This window comes from Echinococcus granulosus, assembly GCF_000524195.1.
Source record: "Echinococcus granulosus chromosome Unknown EG_S00028, whole genome shotgun sequence".
NCBI classification, from domain to species: Eukaryota; Metazoa; Platyhelminthes; class Cestoda; order Cyclophyllidea; family Taeniidae; genus Echinococcus; species Echinococcus granulosus.
Genome location: NW_020170408.1, coordinates 802,624 through 815,917, shown reverse-complemented (window position 1 = coordinate 815,917; position 13,294 = coordinate 802,624). Strand labels below are relative to the sequence as shown.

The 13,294-nt window shown below is 42.0% G+C and overlaps 3 protein-coding genes across 3 annotated transcripts in view; 1 reads left to right on the top strand and 2 right to left on the bottom strand. All coding sequences in view use genetic code 11, as the record gives it.

The window, feature by feature from the left end:
* Positions 1-927: 927 nt before the first annotated feature.
* EGR_04521 (hypothetical protein) lies at positions 928-1,765 on the bottom strand (the record flags this gene model as incomplete). Its single annotated transcript, XM_024493770.1, has 2 exons — positions 928-1,545; positions 1,580-1,765. 2 exons carry the CDS (start codon positions 1,763-1,765, stop codon positions 928-930), a joined length of 804 nt encoding a protein of 267 aa, XP_024351884.1.
* Positions 1,766-2,579: 814 nt separating this feature from the next.
* Positions 2,580-9,572, top strand: EGR_04520 (Early endosome antigen; the record flags this gene model as incomplete). The annotated part of the gene is made up of 15 exons (XM_024493769.1): positions 2,580-2,751; positions 3,317-3,442; positions 3,480-3,559; positions 3,606-3,664; positions 3,704-3,782; positions 3,867-4,010; positions 4,061-4,117; positions 4,180-4,245; positions 6,156-6,290; positions 6,362-6,514; positions 6,586-6,729; positions 7,638-7,943; positions 8,023-8,121; positions 8,412-8,536; positions 9,455-9,572. The coding sequence occupies 15 exons, from the start codon at positions 2,580-2,582 to the stop codon at positions 9,570-9,572; spliced, it is 1,863 nt and encodes a 620-aa protein (XP_024351883.1).
* Positions 9,573-10,367: 795 nt separating this feature from the next.
* The window catches only part of EGR_04519 (Homeobox protein Meis3), a gene marked incomplete at both ends in the record, with an annotated part of 13,354 nt that continues 10,427 nt past the window's right edge, over positions 10,368-13,294 (bottom strand). Inside the window, 3 exons of the mRNA XM_024493768.1 lie at positions 10,368-10,852; positions 11,094-11,464; positions 11,940-12,187. Of these exons, the coding sequence (XP_024351882.1) occupies positions 10,368-10,852; positions 11,094-11,464; positions 11,940-12,187 (1,104 nt within the window). The remainder of the gene's footprint in view (positions 10,853-11,093; positions 11,465-11,939; positions 12,188-13,294) is intronic.

Here is a 13,294-nt window from a genome sequence, read left to right as displayed (position 1 = left end):
TTATATTGGCTTTCGGCAGAGGCAGGTTCGTGCATCAGGTGGGAACACGCTTTCAGCACTATTCAATAGAAGAATTAAAAGGGACTAATCATGAGGAAGCTCAAATTCCCGCATTGATGAGATACTTGTGGCAGCGGAATTGAAAGAGCTTGTTCAACAAAACTTCGATTTCATTAACAGCTTACTTGGCATCTTTTGTTAAAACCTTAATCACCGGAAATGCGCAACTGCTTAATGACATCGATGATAAAACTGATTGTAAAATAGATGAGAGCTTCTAATAACGGCCACATCTATCGAGACGCAGAGCAGCGAAAAAATTGGGTAGGTTTTTGATCCAATGGCAGCCATTAGCTTAGAAAACAAAATTTGTCTGTCAGTACCAGGTTGGGACATTACCTCCTTCCTATCCACGAGTGCAGTTCGCGATGCATAAAACATGATCTTGAGTTACCCATCATTTTGACATATTTACCTGCCCCAACTTATCCCCAAAAATAAGCTTTTCTGGTACACCCTTTAGCCGTGTCAAGTGTTCCAAGCACATAGAGTGGGCAAGTGATGGATCGTCTGAAGCTAACCAAAGTACCATTGCTTAGATGACACGAAAACGGTCCACTTCACCGTCCCATAGTTACCTATCCTATTCCAATACTAAGCTAGTAACTGGAAAGCAGATTTGACGCGGGTAAAGTCGTCAGCACAATTAAACAGCTTTGAAAAAAACCGCTTGAATTCCCTGTCAGAGCCGACAAATGGGTGAAGAGCACTCGTAACTACGATCGACTAACCCACGAATTAAAGTAATCTCGTAGCATCAAGGGGTAAAATAGATAAACTAAGGGAAAGATTATGCAGTAATGATTGAAACCCACCAGATCAAATTCCCAAAGGTTTTGGGGCTGACAAAAATAAAATAACATTCCGCTAATAGAGTTTTTTGGACCGAAAATCCGGCAACTGATCGCGTAGATGCGAAAGCAGGGAGTAAAGGCTACGGCGTTTGCTCCTAAGAAAGCTTGATACCAAGTCATCATTTCCACTCAGTAGCGGTCTCGTCTCTTGGTACCTTACGTAGTCCACAGTCTGAGGCAGAGTGTCATCATTGGCTGATAAGGAGAGAAGGAACATAAAGGGTACCAACCAAACAAAAAACGTGAAATAAGTAAGGATGAAAAGGGCATCTTTGGTGTACAATGACTCGGAGGTAAAGGCAACAATGTGGTGGACTATAAAAAAAGTGCAGTTTAGAAGGAAATTAAATGAAGTGAAGTTGAATGCTGGATACGTGGCAAGGAGTTGAAAGTAGGAAAGGTGTACGATAATGCCGGTGGCAACCAAAATAATGGATAATCCATCAAGGAGGGGAAATGAGAGTTGGAGGACTATGACGGTGCATAAAGTAAATCGGATTATTTTTCCGGTTGTAACAGTGTATTCCTCCACCAATTCAGCCAAGTAGAAAAGACCGATTGAAATGCAGAACAGAAATGCAGCGCCATAAAGCAGGATCGTAGTGTAGGAGAGAAGACCAAGAATAGATATCTAGTCATGCATAAACGCAAATAACAACACCTACCATTTGGCAGCACAGTAACAGAACACCAAAAACCGAAAGCCAGTAAATGACATGGGTAATACTGCCAATCAAATGAGAGGAAATTGAAGGTAAAACATTAAATTGGACAAATAATATTGAAAGAGTGAGGTTGTGAGCATAAAATTTCGTTTGTGTGTCTGACCAAACAGGTCTTCTAATTTTCATGACCCGTTTATTTTTAATCCACTTAATGAAAGCAGAATCAAAAGAGCAATTTTCTTAATGCAATTCCAACAACTATGTGCCGAGGTTACAAACTCAGCAAAATGCTACATGTAGAAGCTTAAAGCGTTGGTTTTGTGTAAGACAGTAAAAATCAAGACAAATATTGCATTTTTGGCAAGTCTAAATTGTAGGCATTATCAATTGTGTCACGTAAAAATATGTATATCGATTTCGGTGTTGTTTGGGACGTGATCGAGACGTCTGACTGGAGATATAATCCCATCTTATATCCAATTTACGTTCGTCATTTCGGCATCAGAGTCGACATATTTCTTTGCCTATTCGAAATCAACATTTTTGTGTTCTTATAATGTTTTGCGGTAAATAAAGCCTGATAGTCTCTGTGGGCATGTCTTCTATCTTGAAGTAATGAAGTTGTCCAATTAGCGGTATTTTCGAAGCGACTCTTAGCGGTGTGATTTTGGAGCATTGTTCGACGGTTCCTTTTTGTGATGTTTTTTCAACAAGTTTGTTTTCGTGAATTCTAGTCCCAATTTGATAATTGTCTAATTACTAGTGTTATTGGGAGCGTTGTTTTGTGGAAGCTTATTAACCCTTTGGTCTGCCTCGTGTCTTAATCAACATAACTTGGTTTTTAATAAACTGTCATTTTTATTTACCCTTATCACTCCATCAGGATTTATAATGTAGGTCTGTTTATTGTATAGTTCACTAGTTTTGAACTCATTCTATTTCGCGTTTTCTATGAATATCAAATGAGCACAGTATTCTCCTATGGCCTTGTTTTTTCAGGATGTCTTGGATAATCGGAACTGGTGAGCCTCCAAATAAATTCACCATTGGGAGAATTATGGATGAAAATGACCTCCTGTTGGACGTAATCAACAATAAACTAGCTGCCGGTAACTTTGTGGATGCTGCTTCATATCAAATGGTTCTTCAACGAAATCTCGTGTACCTCCTTGGTCTTTCCGCGCAATCTAAATCCCCTAGGTAGCCAAATTTGTTTCAAAGTTGGTTGCGTTGATCCCGATATGAGCCTTCACTAATTTGTATCCCTTTATTCGATCTGTGTGCGCACCCAGTTTTGTATTTATTTCGTGTTAATTTGCTGTCAAATAAACTTATTTCTGTGGATCACCATTTTTAGGTGATTTGAAAATGACTACCTTTCTTCCTGATTGATTTTACTTGTATTTTGTGTCGTTTTTAATGCGTTTATTGTCAAATGGTGAAATTTTTAATTGGTTGGGTGATTATTAGGTATCCAGATGTATTGGCTTACCATATGTACAAATAGATGGGAAATTTGTGTCCAGCGGAAAATCCTATATTTTTCCAAGGTCATTAATTATTTCTCTATACTTTGCAGCCTTCTCATGAAGTTCATGGTTCGCGTAGTTCTAACACAAAATTTAACAATGTTTTATCGTTGGCTGATTCGTTCAGACCCTTTGCGCATGCCTCTTTCAATAGCTGGTCGGATTTTGACTAGAGCTCTGGAAATGTTTTCCTACGTGCATTTTTTAGGGCTTGATATGAGTGAGATAACTGAGGGCTACCTATGTCCAGAGTGCTTGTTAAATTTGAGCTCCGAGGCAGCCCTCGTTTCTCATTTTGAGAAGAATCACGTTCCCGCCCTACAGGACAATGAGGGTACTTCTCCTCACATGTCACCAACTCGTTTTTATAGTTGAAAAACTTGCACAGGATTACAAAGATCTTGCCCTAGATCAACCTGTTGACGTAGTGCGCTCAAGGCTATCTCTTTTGGTAGGGCGTATCTTTTTTTCCCAGCGTACCTTTTACTCCTTTCTAGGAGTATATTATTTCATCCCTCCTAGAGGGGAAATTGGCACCACAATCCATTCCCGAAATGTTAGTTTTGAGTTTATAACGACACATTTAGTTTATTAGCGACCTGAAACCCAAACTGCAAGAATTTTTGGAGGAACAAGTCAACAGAAGAACTGAAAATGACGCCTTAATTCTGCAGGTCAGTTTATGCTGTTCACATGCAATCTTAATGTGCAATTTCTTTTTAGGTAAATTGTTATTTCATCTAGACGCTTGGTTTTAGCTTACCACCGAACGCGACTCCGCTCTGAGCGAAATTGGTCAATTGAAGGATCTGTCAGTGCAGCTACAGTCGCAGTTGCAGACCAGGTGTTACGACTTGTCGGCCAAGGAGAAGGAACTCACAGTTGTTAAAGAGCAACTCAAGGTAAAACTGTTGAGTCGAATAATAACGCTTTTTCTTGTTCGGTTTAACAGGACTCGAGTACCAAATTGGAAGCAAGCAAAAACGAACGTCAAACTTTCCCTGTCCAGGTAGGGAGTGTTACTTAAATAAAATCAGTAGGGTGCCTTAGTACCTCCATTTATTTTTGTAGCCAAAGGAGCAGTCGCCAAACAGCCAGTTAAACGAGCGGCTGGAGGGGGATTTGCGAGCGATTGAGGTAATACTTTGGTGTTAATTGCACAGAAGGAGAAGATGTAGGTAAGAATCCCCGAATGCCCCACCGATAGTTGTCATGATGTCTTATTATTGTTCATTTCATACGCCACAAAATGAGTTTCTCCAATTCTGTCAAGTTTTTCTTCCCTCTTTTGTCTTTCATCCTCCTGCTTTTGATTTGATAAATAGTATGTTTCAACTGCAGTATAATCACTGTTGTGGTGATGTCTCATTACGATTTGCAAATAATTTTTTCTATGGCGTCGAAAACCATTTTCTAGTTTGTAGAAGACTTCATTTGGCGTTGAGGGTTTGCCAGAAGCGAGGGGATCATGATGTACATATTACCGCCATAAAGTTCAAATTGTTTTTACTCGGAACTCACTTTGACAGGGATGAATGAAATTAACGCGTTTTTTGTGCTATCCAGCCTTCTTTGGGTGCATATCATTTAGCAAAATCACCTGCTTAAGTTATCTGATTGTTATTTGGAGTGAATGGGTTGCCAAGATTTGGTTTTTCTTTAGTTTTTTCTTCATCCACAGCACTCGAATTCGAAGTATTAAGTAACATTGACGCTTACGAGCACTTTCTCGTAACTTTGAAGACATATCAACGTTGAAGAAGGAAGAGGCACAGTGTCACTGTTGGTGGTAGCTCTCTGCTGAATTAGTATTTTATGATGGAGGGAAGTATCAGCCACTCTATACCTATCAATATGGTGTTTGCAGTTATGCTACCATACATACATACGATGTACGTGCGTGCGTGGGCTTAGGAAACCTGTGTGCTAGTTGGACGAAAACAAGGGGAGTGAATCTACCTTTCTTTCTATATTTCCTAGTTCCCCTCCTGCTCTCTTTCCCTGTCTATTATCCTATTTCCCCTCCTCTCTACTCCGCCTAAATGGGTAATTAACAGAGTCCGCGTCACGGAACACTAATAAAAAGTACTACTATCCGCCTTTGTCCAGAGTAAACACGAAATCGCATATCTGAATTATATCCCCATGCCTAGAGGAGGCAGCGTGTCGGTTAATTGTCTCCCCAGTAATTGAAGGCGCTCGGCATGCATAGGCGAATGTTGAAGAGCTTCTTTTCGTATATTTATTTAGCGGTCCTAGTCAGTTTCTTGGCTGTTTCTTTCATTTTATTTAGGAATTCATACCTAAAGGGATAAGTAACACTCGGCAATATTTCTCTGCCGATTTCTAATGGAATGATGCGGTGTTAGGATGAATGCCTAGTCACGTGAGGAAGCTATTTTTCCTTCGGTTAAGGATTAGAATTTGCCCTCCTGTTTTATCCCTGATCAATTCACTAACAGTAATTTCAGTTCGGCTTCGTTATGCACTTCTCTGCTGCAAAAAGCGCATTCTTCCCTCTGCTCTACCAGGCCTCCTATCCATCTCTCTCTCACTTTGGTGTATGCGTGTGTGTGTGTGTGTGTGTGTGTGTAGAAAATAGAGTGGCTATTCTTTTTTCCCATGAAACGCGGTGTTTTTCACGCTATACAGTCAACTATAATGATCTGCTTGACCTTCAGGCCTGAGCCTAGTTGGTACAACTGGGTAATAGTAAAATAATAATCAATCTCTCCCTCATCCTCCTCCCGCCCCCTTCCCCCAATCTTCCAATTTCATAATCTCTATTTTTCCCAATTATTTTGTGGCATCAGGTGTTTTACTTTTCCAGATCTCCCCTCTCCCCACCTTTTCTCTTCCCCCCCTTAACCCCCCTCCCCTTGATTTTGTTTTGAATAGGCACATTTTATTTGCATATTATGGAGAAAGAAATCTGCTTGTTATTAAGCACCTTTGGGTGTCATTTTTCTTTTCTTGACTAAATAGCTCTAGAAACTGGAAAATTTTTTTTTCTAGGGATTTCATTTGAGACCATGCCTCTTTTTTAGCCCAAAACATTAAACCCCTCGGAGCAGTTGATTGTTGAACTTCAGGAAGAAATTGACTCTCTGAAGACCAATTTAGATGATCTAAAGACAACCTTGAATTACCTGAAGTCAGAGAATAAAGCTCTTGTGGAAAAGGTATTTCCTCTAAAGATAGTAGTACACTAGTAAATCGGCAAAAAGAACCTATCTTTTGTCTTTTTCTTTAGATTACGACCCTTTCGCTAGAGGTTCAAGTCAAGGAGGGGCAAATCAAAGAATTTGAGAAAACTGTCAAGGTTATGCGAGGCAATGAGAAGACACTGCGAAATTCCCTCGATGAGGCCGAAGAAGCCGCCAAACAGAAGGATGCCACAATTAAGGTTTGGTTGACAGGAATGACCTTTCGAATAACCGCGTCACAGCCGTTACCTATCCTTTCGCTTTCTTTCAGTCCTTACAGCAAGAACTGCACCAATTTATGAGCGATGCAAAGGCGAAATCCGATGAATGCGACCGCTTAACAAAGCACATCAATAACCTGACCTCAGAGAGCAACTCAGTGAATGAGACAAACGCTAAGCTGAATGTTAAACTGGTGAGTGGTGCCACTGGATCACACCCCGGAGTTTTAGCACACACAAAAGTGGAGAGCTGGAATTTGGTATCAGACTTTCTTCTTGCTTGAGACTCTCCCCAAAAAAGGCAAAACTGGCTTAGATTTAGTGAATCCTGCATTTCATTCACTTTCATTTATGTTAGGAATATTTGTTAAAGGAATGGGGGCCCTGTGGCTCCTCAGTCATTCCTGACCGTTTAATGGGTACTTTAGGCTCACAAAAGGGTTAGGTGACTTTGTGATCCTCTCCTTTGAGGGGCGTCTCCACTCGTCTATTCCAGCTGTTACAATTTCTCCCGTGTTTCCTGCTTATCGCGTGCCTTATAAAACGCAATTTGTTAGGCTAGGATTAATTTGGGCAATTTGGACGAAGCTCCGCGTCGAGCATATTCCATCTAGCCGTCTCCCTTCCATGGCAATATTAACTTCTTCGTGTTTGTGGAAGCAACCACTGGACGTGCTTATCTGTTTTATCACATTTACCTGTCAAACGATCCACTTCTGTAGCTTTCTTTGATAACTGCGGGACGATAAGTAATGGTTATTGACGTTACTATATCACCACGCACTAATCAATTGTGGCTCCCTCTCCACCATCATCGCTGTTATCTTGATACCCCTTGTCTCCTCTTTCCCCATGGTGGCGCCGTTCTATTGCCTATCAAATTAGCTCCCTTTATTCCCTTTCTTTACTTAGCATCTACTTTGTAAACCCCAATTATTCTCTAAACATTAAACTGGATCCTATTCCTCGCTCACCCTCTGTGTGAGCGATTGGACTGACCGTTTTAGAGAAGAGCTGATGTAGTCAATGATTAGAATGCCATCACCTCTTCGCATCATCATTCGAGATCTGTTTCGTTTTCCCCCATTACTTTCTACTCCAGAATGAGTTGAGGACTCAACTAACCTGTTTGGTTGACTCTGAGAACGCTTTAAAACAGAAATTAGTGGAAATGGACTCCACGCTAGCTGCACAAAACGAGGAATTGGGAAATCACGCAAGTATTGTCACTGAGCTTGAGTCCAAACTAAGCTCAACCTATGCGGAGCATCAGGCTCTCATGGATCAACTCATCGAGAGTCAGAATAGGTCGAAACAGTTGGAAACGGCTCTACAGACCTCACATCAAGAATTGGAAGGCCTTCAAAGGATAATTCTTGATTTGGGTCGGCAGAATCAGGCTCTTCAGGTGAGATGAGGTGATTTTTTACCCCCTTGAAACATTTTGGTTCTACTATGCTAAGGTTTTGTGTTTCTTCTAATGTCAGATTACTCAAGATCGACTGACCAACCGTCAGTGGGTCTCAGATGAATCTGTACAGTTTTGTTCCAATTGTCAGAAGGAATTCTCCATCAGTGTTCGCAAGGTATGCCATTTCCTAATTCATCTACGCGCTTATAAGCTTGCAACAATGCTAAACCCACGGAATGAACGCACTGCCGTAGGGCACAACTCGAGGTCGTGGCTGGTATTTACTAACGTAGCACTTCAATTCATTCTGGAAGGCGTAATTGATGTGCTGAGGAGTCGACGGATTAGCAGCTTAGATGGCCTTAGTAAAGGGAGGAAGTTGAATTGATGGAGAGCATCTGGAGGGGATCTGTGTAGTTCTGGCGAAAACTTGTAGCTGTTTCTAGCATCTCCTCTCTATTTTAGCATCATTGTCGTTACTGCGGCAAGGTGTTTTGTCAGGCGTGTTCCTCCAAGAAGACAGCAACATCGGCTTCGAAGGATCCCCTTCGTGTATGTGATGCGTGTTTTGCGGAGCTTACTGGCGCATGGTAGTAGATTAATCACTTTATTTTCCCCAACATTTTGTCCCTTAACGTCATCTTCATCATCACCCCTTGCTTACTTATGATCATCTGGACCGTTTTTGAATGCATTTGGAGCCTATTTGAGGTGGATTTTGCTGTAATGACTGAAAGTGGGCAAGTAAATAAAACTTTTGTGAGTCGATGCATGAAAGTGGATGGAGGAGATGGATTTTTTTAAATGATTCTTCTACCTACCTTCCGAGTCTATGCTATGTGTGGTGAAGTGCCCAGTGTAGAATATTCCACAGTATTGATGGCGACTTGAAGAATCGGGTTTAATTTTGAAGTTTATAATCGAATTAGTCATTCACGAGTCCATAAACGATGTCCCAATGTAAGGGTTGACAGTTAGACTCTTCTAGGGGAACGCCTAGGACCAATAATGTCGCCTACATCAGGTAAGATTGTGTAGATTTCTGCGTGACTGTCGGCAAGCTTCTTATTGTGTCTGTCTTCAACAAGACACAAGTTTACCACGGATTTTGCTTTTCCTCGACACTTCGCCCTTAGAAGCCGATGAAAAAAGAACACCTCGTCTTCTATCCTTCTTTGTGTCCCTCATGTGTCCTCTGCCTACACCGTGTGTGATCATGAGATTATGTAATACTAACGATCAGAAATGTCACTGAAGGAATATGGACGTTGAAGGGGAGTGCGGGAATGAGGCGGTCCTCCTCTCCTATCCCACTTTTACAGTCTTGTGCTAATTGGACTTCCTTTCGATTGGTTGACTAAGTCGGCCCCTTTCACATCTTTGATGAGTGAAAATGAAGCAGTGTCTGCCTTCTATTCCATCCTTAGGCGCCATTCTCATGCTTCAGGTTTTCAAGTGGTATGAGATGATTCTTCCAACTGATTAACTAATTCTGACTATTTATCCAGCCGAGTAAATGACGTGAGGTGGAGAGTCCTCCCAGCCTCGAAGCGGTTTGAAGTGATGCAACACCAGAACCAGTTTTGCTATCATCACACCTCCGAATGCTATGCAAAACTTCTGTAGGTCTGCGCTCGAAGTAAAACTCGCCTTGTCAAGTACACAGGAAAGTGTGTCACACCGATAGGATACCGTGTCATTATCTCTCCCCTTTGAAGTTGGAGGACCACTCACCACCACAGGAGAATATGGTGGTCATCGAATCGTCCAACAGTTTTTACCACTCTACCTAAAGGGAAAAAGGGTTTTTTGGTAAGTTTAACTTGATAAATTGTCCTCCATTTAACTTCTTCTCCAAGTAACATAAAAAAAACAACACCCTAACACCAATTCGACCTTCAGCATTTATTGTCTTCCATTTGGACCGCGCGTGTGTGTGGGGAATTTTTTACCCTCATTTAACAGTCTCGATGGACTTAGAACAATAAATAAATAAACCAGAATTAAATCCTAACTGAAAGTCAGCCCACCACCCTTTTTATGGGTATTACCTACTACTAAGCGTATCATTATCACTCCCCGAGGTTTCGTTTTTTTCTTTCCCCACCTCTGTTCGGTTTCTGTGAGCGCAGTTTAATCATTCTAGAAGAAAAAGAGTAAATGAAATGAAACCGGTAGAACATTCGAAAATTGGACGAATATATTTACTTGTTCAAACAGCTAAGCTTCTTTATTTACTAATACCACACACACACATCATCTGTACACACACACACGCACAAACGTGGACATGTGGAGAGGCTCATTGTCCTTTACTTCCTTCTTTTTGTGTTCTAAACAGACGAAACGAAAATTCCTGTAGGGATAAGCAGTACAGAAATATGATATTGCAATGTGTGAGTGAGTGATTGAATGCATGTGTCACAGGATTGATCGTTCTGTTTCCACGGGGAATGAGGATGTGGGATATGATCCCGAATTTACTGGAGGCCAGGTAGTATCAGCTTGAACACATCGAATATCCGTGGGAATACCACCGCCACCACCACCGCTGCTGCCTCCTCCACCGGTCAAAGATGTTGTTGATACTGGCTGACTTGCGGTTACATTGTAGCTCCACGAAGATGCATGCCCACTGAAGTAGAGACCTTCTTCCGGTCGTGTATACTGTTGAACAGCTGTACTAGGAGACCCTGATACGCCATAATCCGGATGCTGGGCTGTATGTCTATCCTCCAAAAAGTGTGACCAATTGGTATAATTCTGCGGTGGCGGTGGTAGTGAATGTGATGGTTTTATGTCCGAATTCGGTGGATGGTGTTGATGTTGTAGGAAGGCGTGTTGAAGAAAGGATTGGTAGGTGCTAGCTGTGCTCAAGGCTCTTGAGTCGTACGATGCCTCAGGCTCTAAAGGAAAACAAGTGGTGAAACATCTTTCATTATACTGACTCATTCCCGATTTTTAGTCCTCTAATTATTGCACAATTCATACTTCAGATTGGCAATTAAACATTTGTTTATGATTAGATAGAAGTAAAATATTTGGCAGTACATTATCGCGTTTAAAGGCTGTTTTAAAATCCTTTACCCATCCTCCACTCTTACTTCCCCAACATCTCACGAGTGAAAGAAAACTTCTCAAACTCACTCATAGTCGACGTTACTCCACCCTCTGGATGGTAGACATAGGGAGGAAATCGTCCAACTGCAAAATCGGCATACACTCCATCATGCCGCATATCTTTGGGTTCCACCAAAGATAATTTTCGTGGACGAGATTTCAGGGAAGATGGACTAGAATCACCCTCACCACCACTACCACTAGGACTGGTCTCATGCAAAGCTCCAGTTCGTACAGCTCCAGAGAGTGAGTTGGATGGAGTGCTGTGTGATTTGGTCCAAACTAAGGTCGTCTCTGAGTTTCGATTTAACGTGGCACCGGAGATAACGCCAGCAGCGTTTGGTAGTAATGCTGCTGCAGCCGCTAAACTGGCCGGCCAAAAACGGTTGTTTGATGGCCTGTTAAAGATGCAGAAGGAATGCACGATTATTGTTTGCTTCTATTACATTCACAGGAGTACTCCCAGCGCGCAGCCCCTACAAAACAGGCATTACCTCGATGCTCTAGCCCCTTGTCCATGTTTTTAGCTTCTGAGGCTGTCTCTGTCTTACTAACAGACCTTCTTTTCTCGTATGACACGAAGATATCAAATTATTGCTCTCGGTGTTCATTTTGTCAACACCCTCACTTTGAAAGCCTGTAACTACAGCAATTTATGCCACGACTTGAGAACTCAATACCACCTTCCCCCTGTTGGCCTCAGGGTCATGTATCTACGGGAAGTGATTGACGTGCCTCCTCTCTCCGTGACACTTCACCCAGACGCGATATTTCTGCCTCGCGGTTGACTACATTAGAAAAGAGCCTTTGTTGGAACCGAGATGCGTCAATCAAAATAGAAAGTCACCGGAAAATGGTAAGTAATGCATTCACCTGGTTGTTGCAGCCTTCTTCTTCTTATTCACCAGCGGTTGATCACCGTTTTTGCCTTTATGGGTACCCCAACCAGCCACACCATCACCTGAGGCGGAACGACCAACCGAGGTGTAGGGACCCGTTGTCTCCAACATGGGTTGTAAGATCCGGCGACGAGCATTAATGAACCAATTGTTAACCTGGAGTAATGTCAAATTTGTTTGGCTTGCAATTTGTCGTTTCTCATCCTCCGTTGGATAGGGATGCTAGCACCACAAAAAATGTCAGGTCATATGGTGACTTGAAAAGGGAGAAAAACACTTCATGAATTCTACCCTAAAGCCACCTGATTTTCACATTTTTCACTTTTTATTATTTTTTTTGAAAAGAAAATTTAAGATAAGACGTGGTCTTAAGGGACTACAACGATTTCGCTCGATTGACAATAAAAAGGGAACAGGCGAGTCCGATCCTAATGCCATTGACGATGTAGTCCATAAACAGTGTCGCCGAGTGGGCTGACTGAAAACCGCTGGGACATTCTCAATCCCTTCCCCTATATTTTTCATAAAGTCCTCCAATGCGTCGGAAGGAAATGTTTGACATGTACTTTTTTCCCCCAATTCACACGCCAAATTCCTTTTTTTTTCGGGGATAATTTGACCGCCAAGACTACCAGGAGTTCAACACTTCCCCATGGTGTGTGATTGCATCTACCCTAAGGATGATTTGCACGACTTTAATGCACGATTGCAGACGGGGGAGGTTTTGATTCTTTTTTACTTCATTTATGATTGACAGAGGTTGGACGCTACTTCCCGTGATGGCTAGAGACAGTTGGTCCATTCAAATTACTGCGTAGATGTCAATCACTTGAATTTTGTCGGACGTATGTGGGCCTACACCCTCCGCTTTGTGGGTGTGCCTATGTCTGTGCTTACACATACATAAACAAGCAAGCTACTTAAGAGTTTTCAGCCTTTAAATGGCACCCGGGAATGGTACTTTGGTGATGAAGGGGTTTGAAGGTGAGGCTGAGTCCATCAGGACACCCAAGATGTAATTTTGCCATTCAACAGGTCTACAATCAGAAGGCCTAAATGCACTAACCGCTGTGGGCTGGGACCAGGATCACCACAACTGTCAGTTTTGGAAGCATTTACAATCTTCGCATTCCTCTACTTTTGAGTGGACTGATCCGTAATGTGTACATCAGTTGAGTTAGATGGGGTGGAAGTGTCTTTGGCACGGTAGAATCGCATTTTAAAGTGTAGGATCAATTGAATTCGTAAAAATTGCAGCCTTATTTACGTGGCTTCAACCAGACGTGAATATCACTGATATGATAAAGACCGTCTTGACCATCATACATG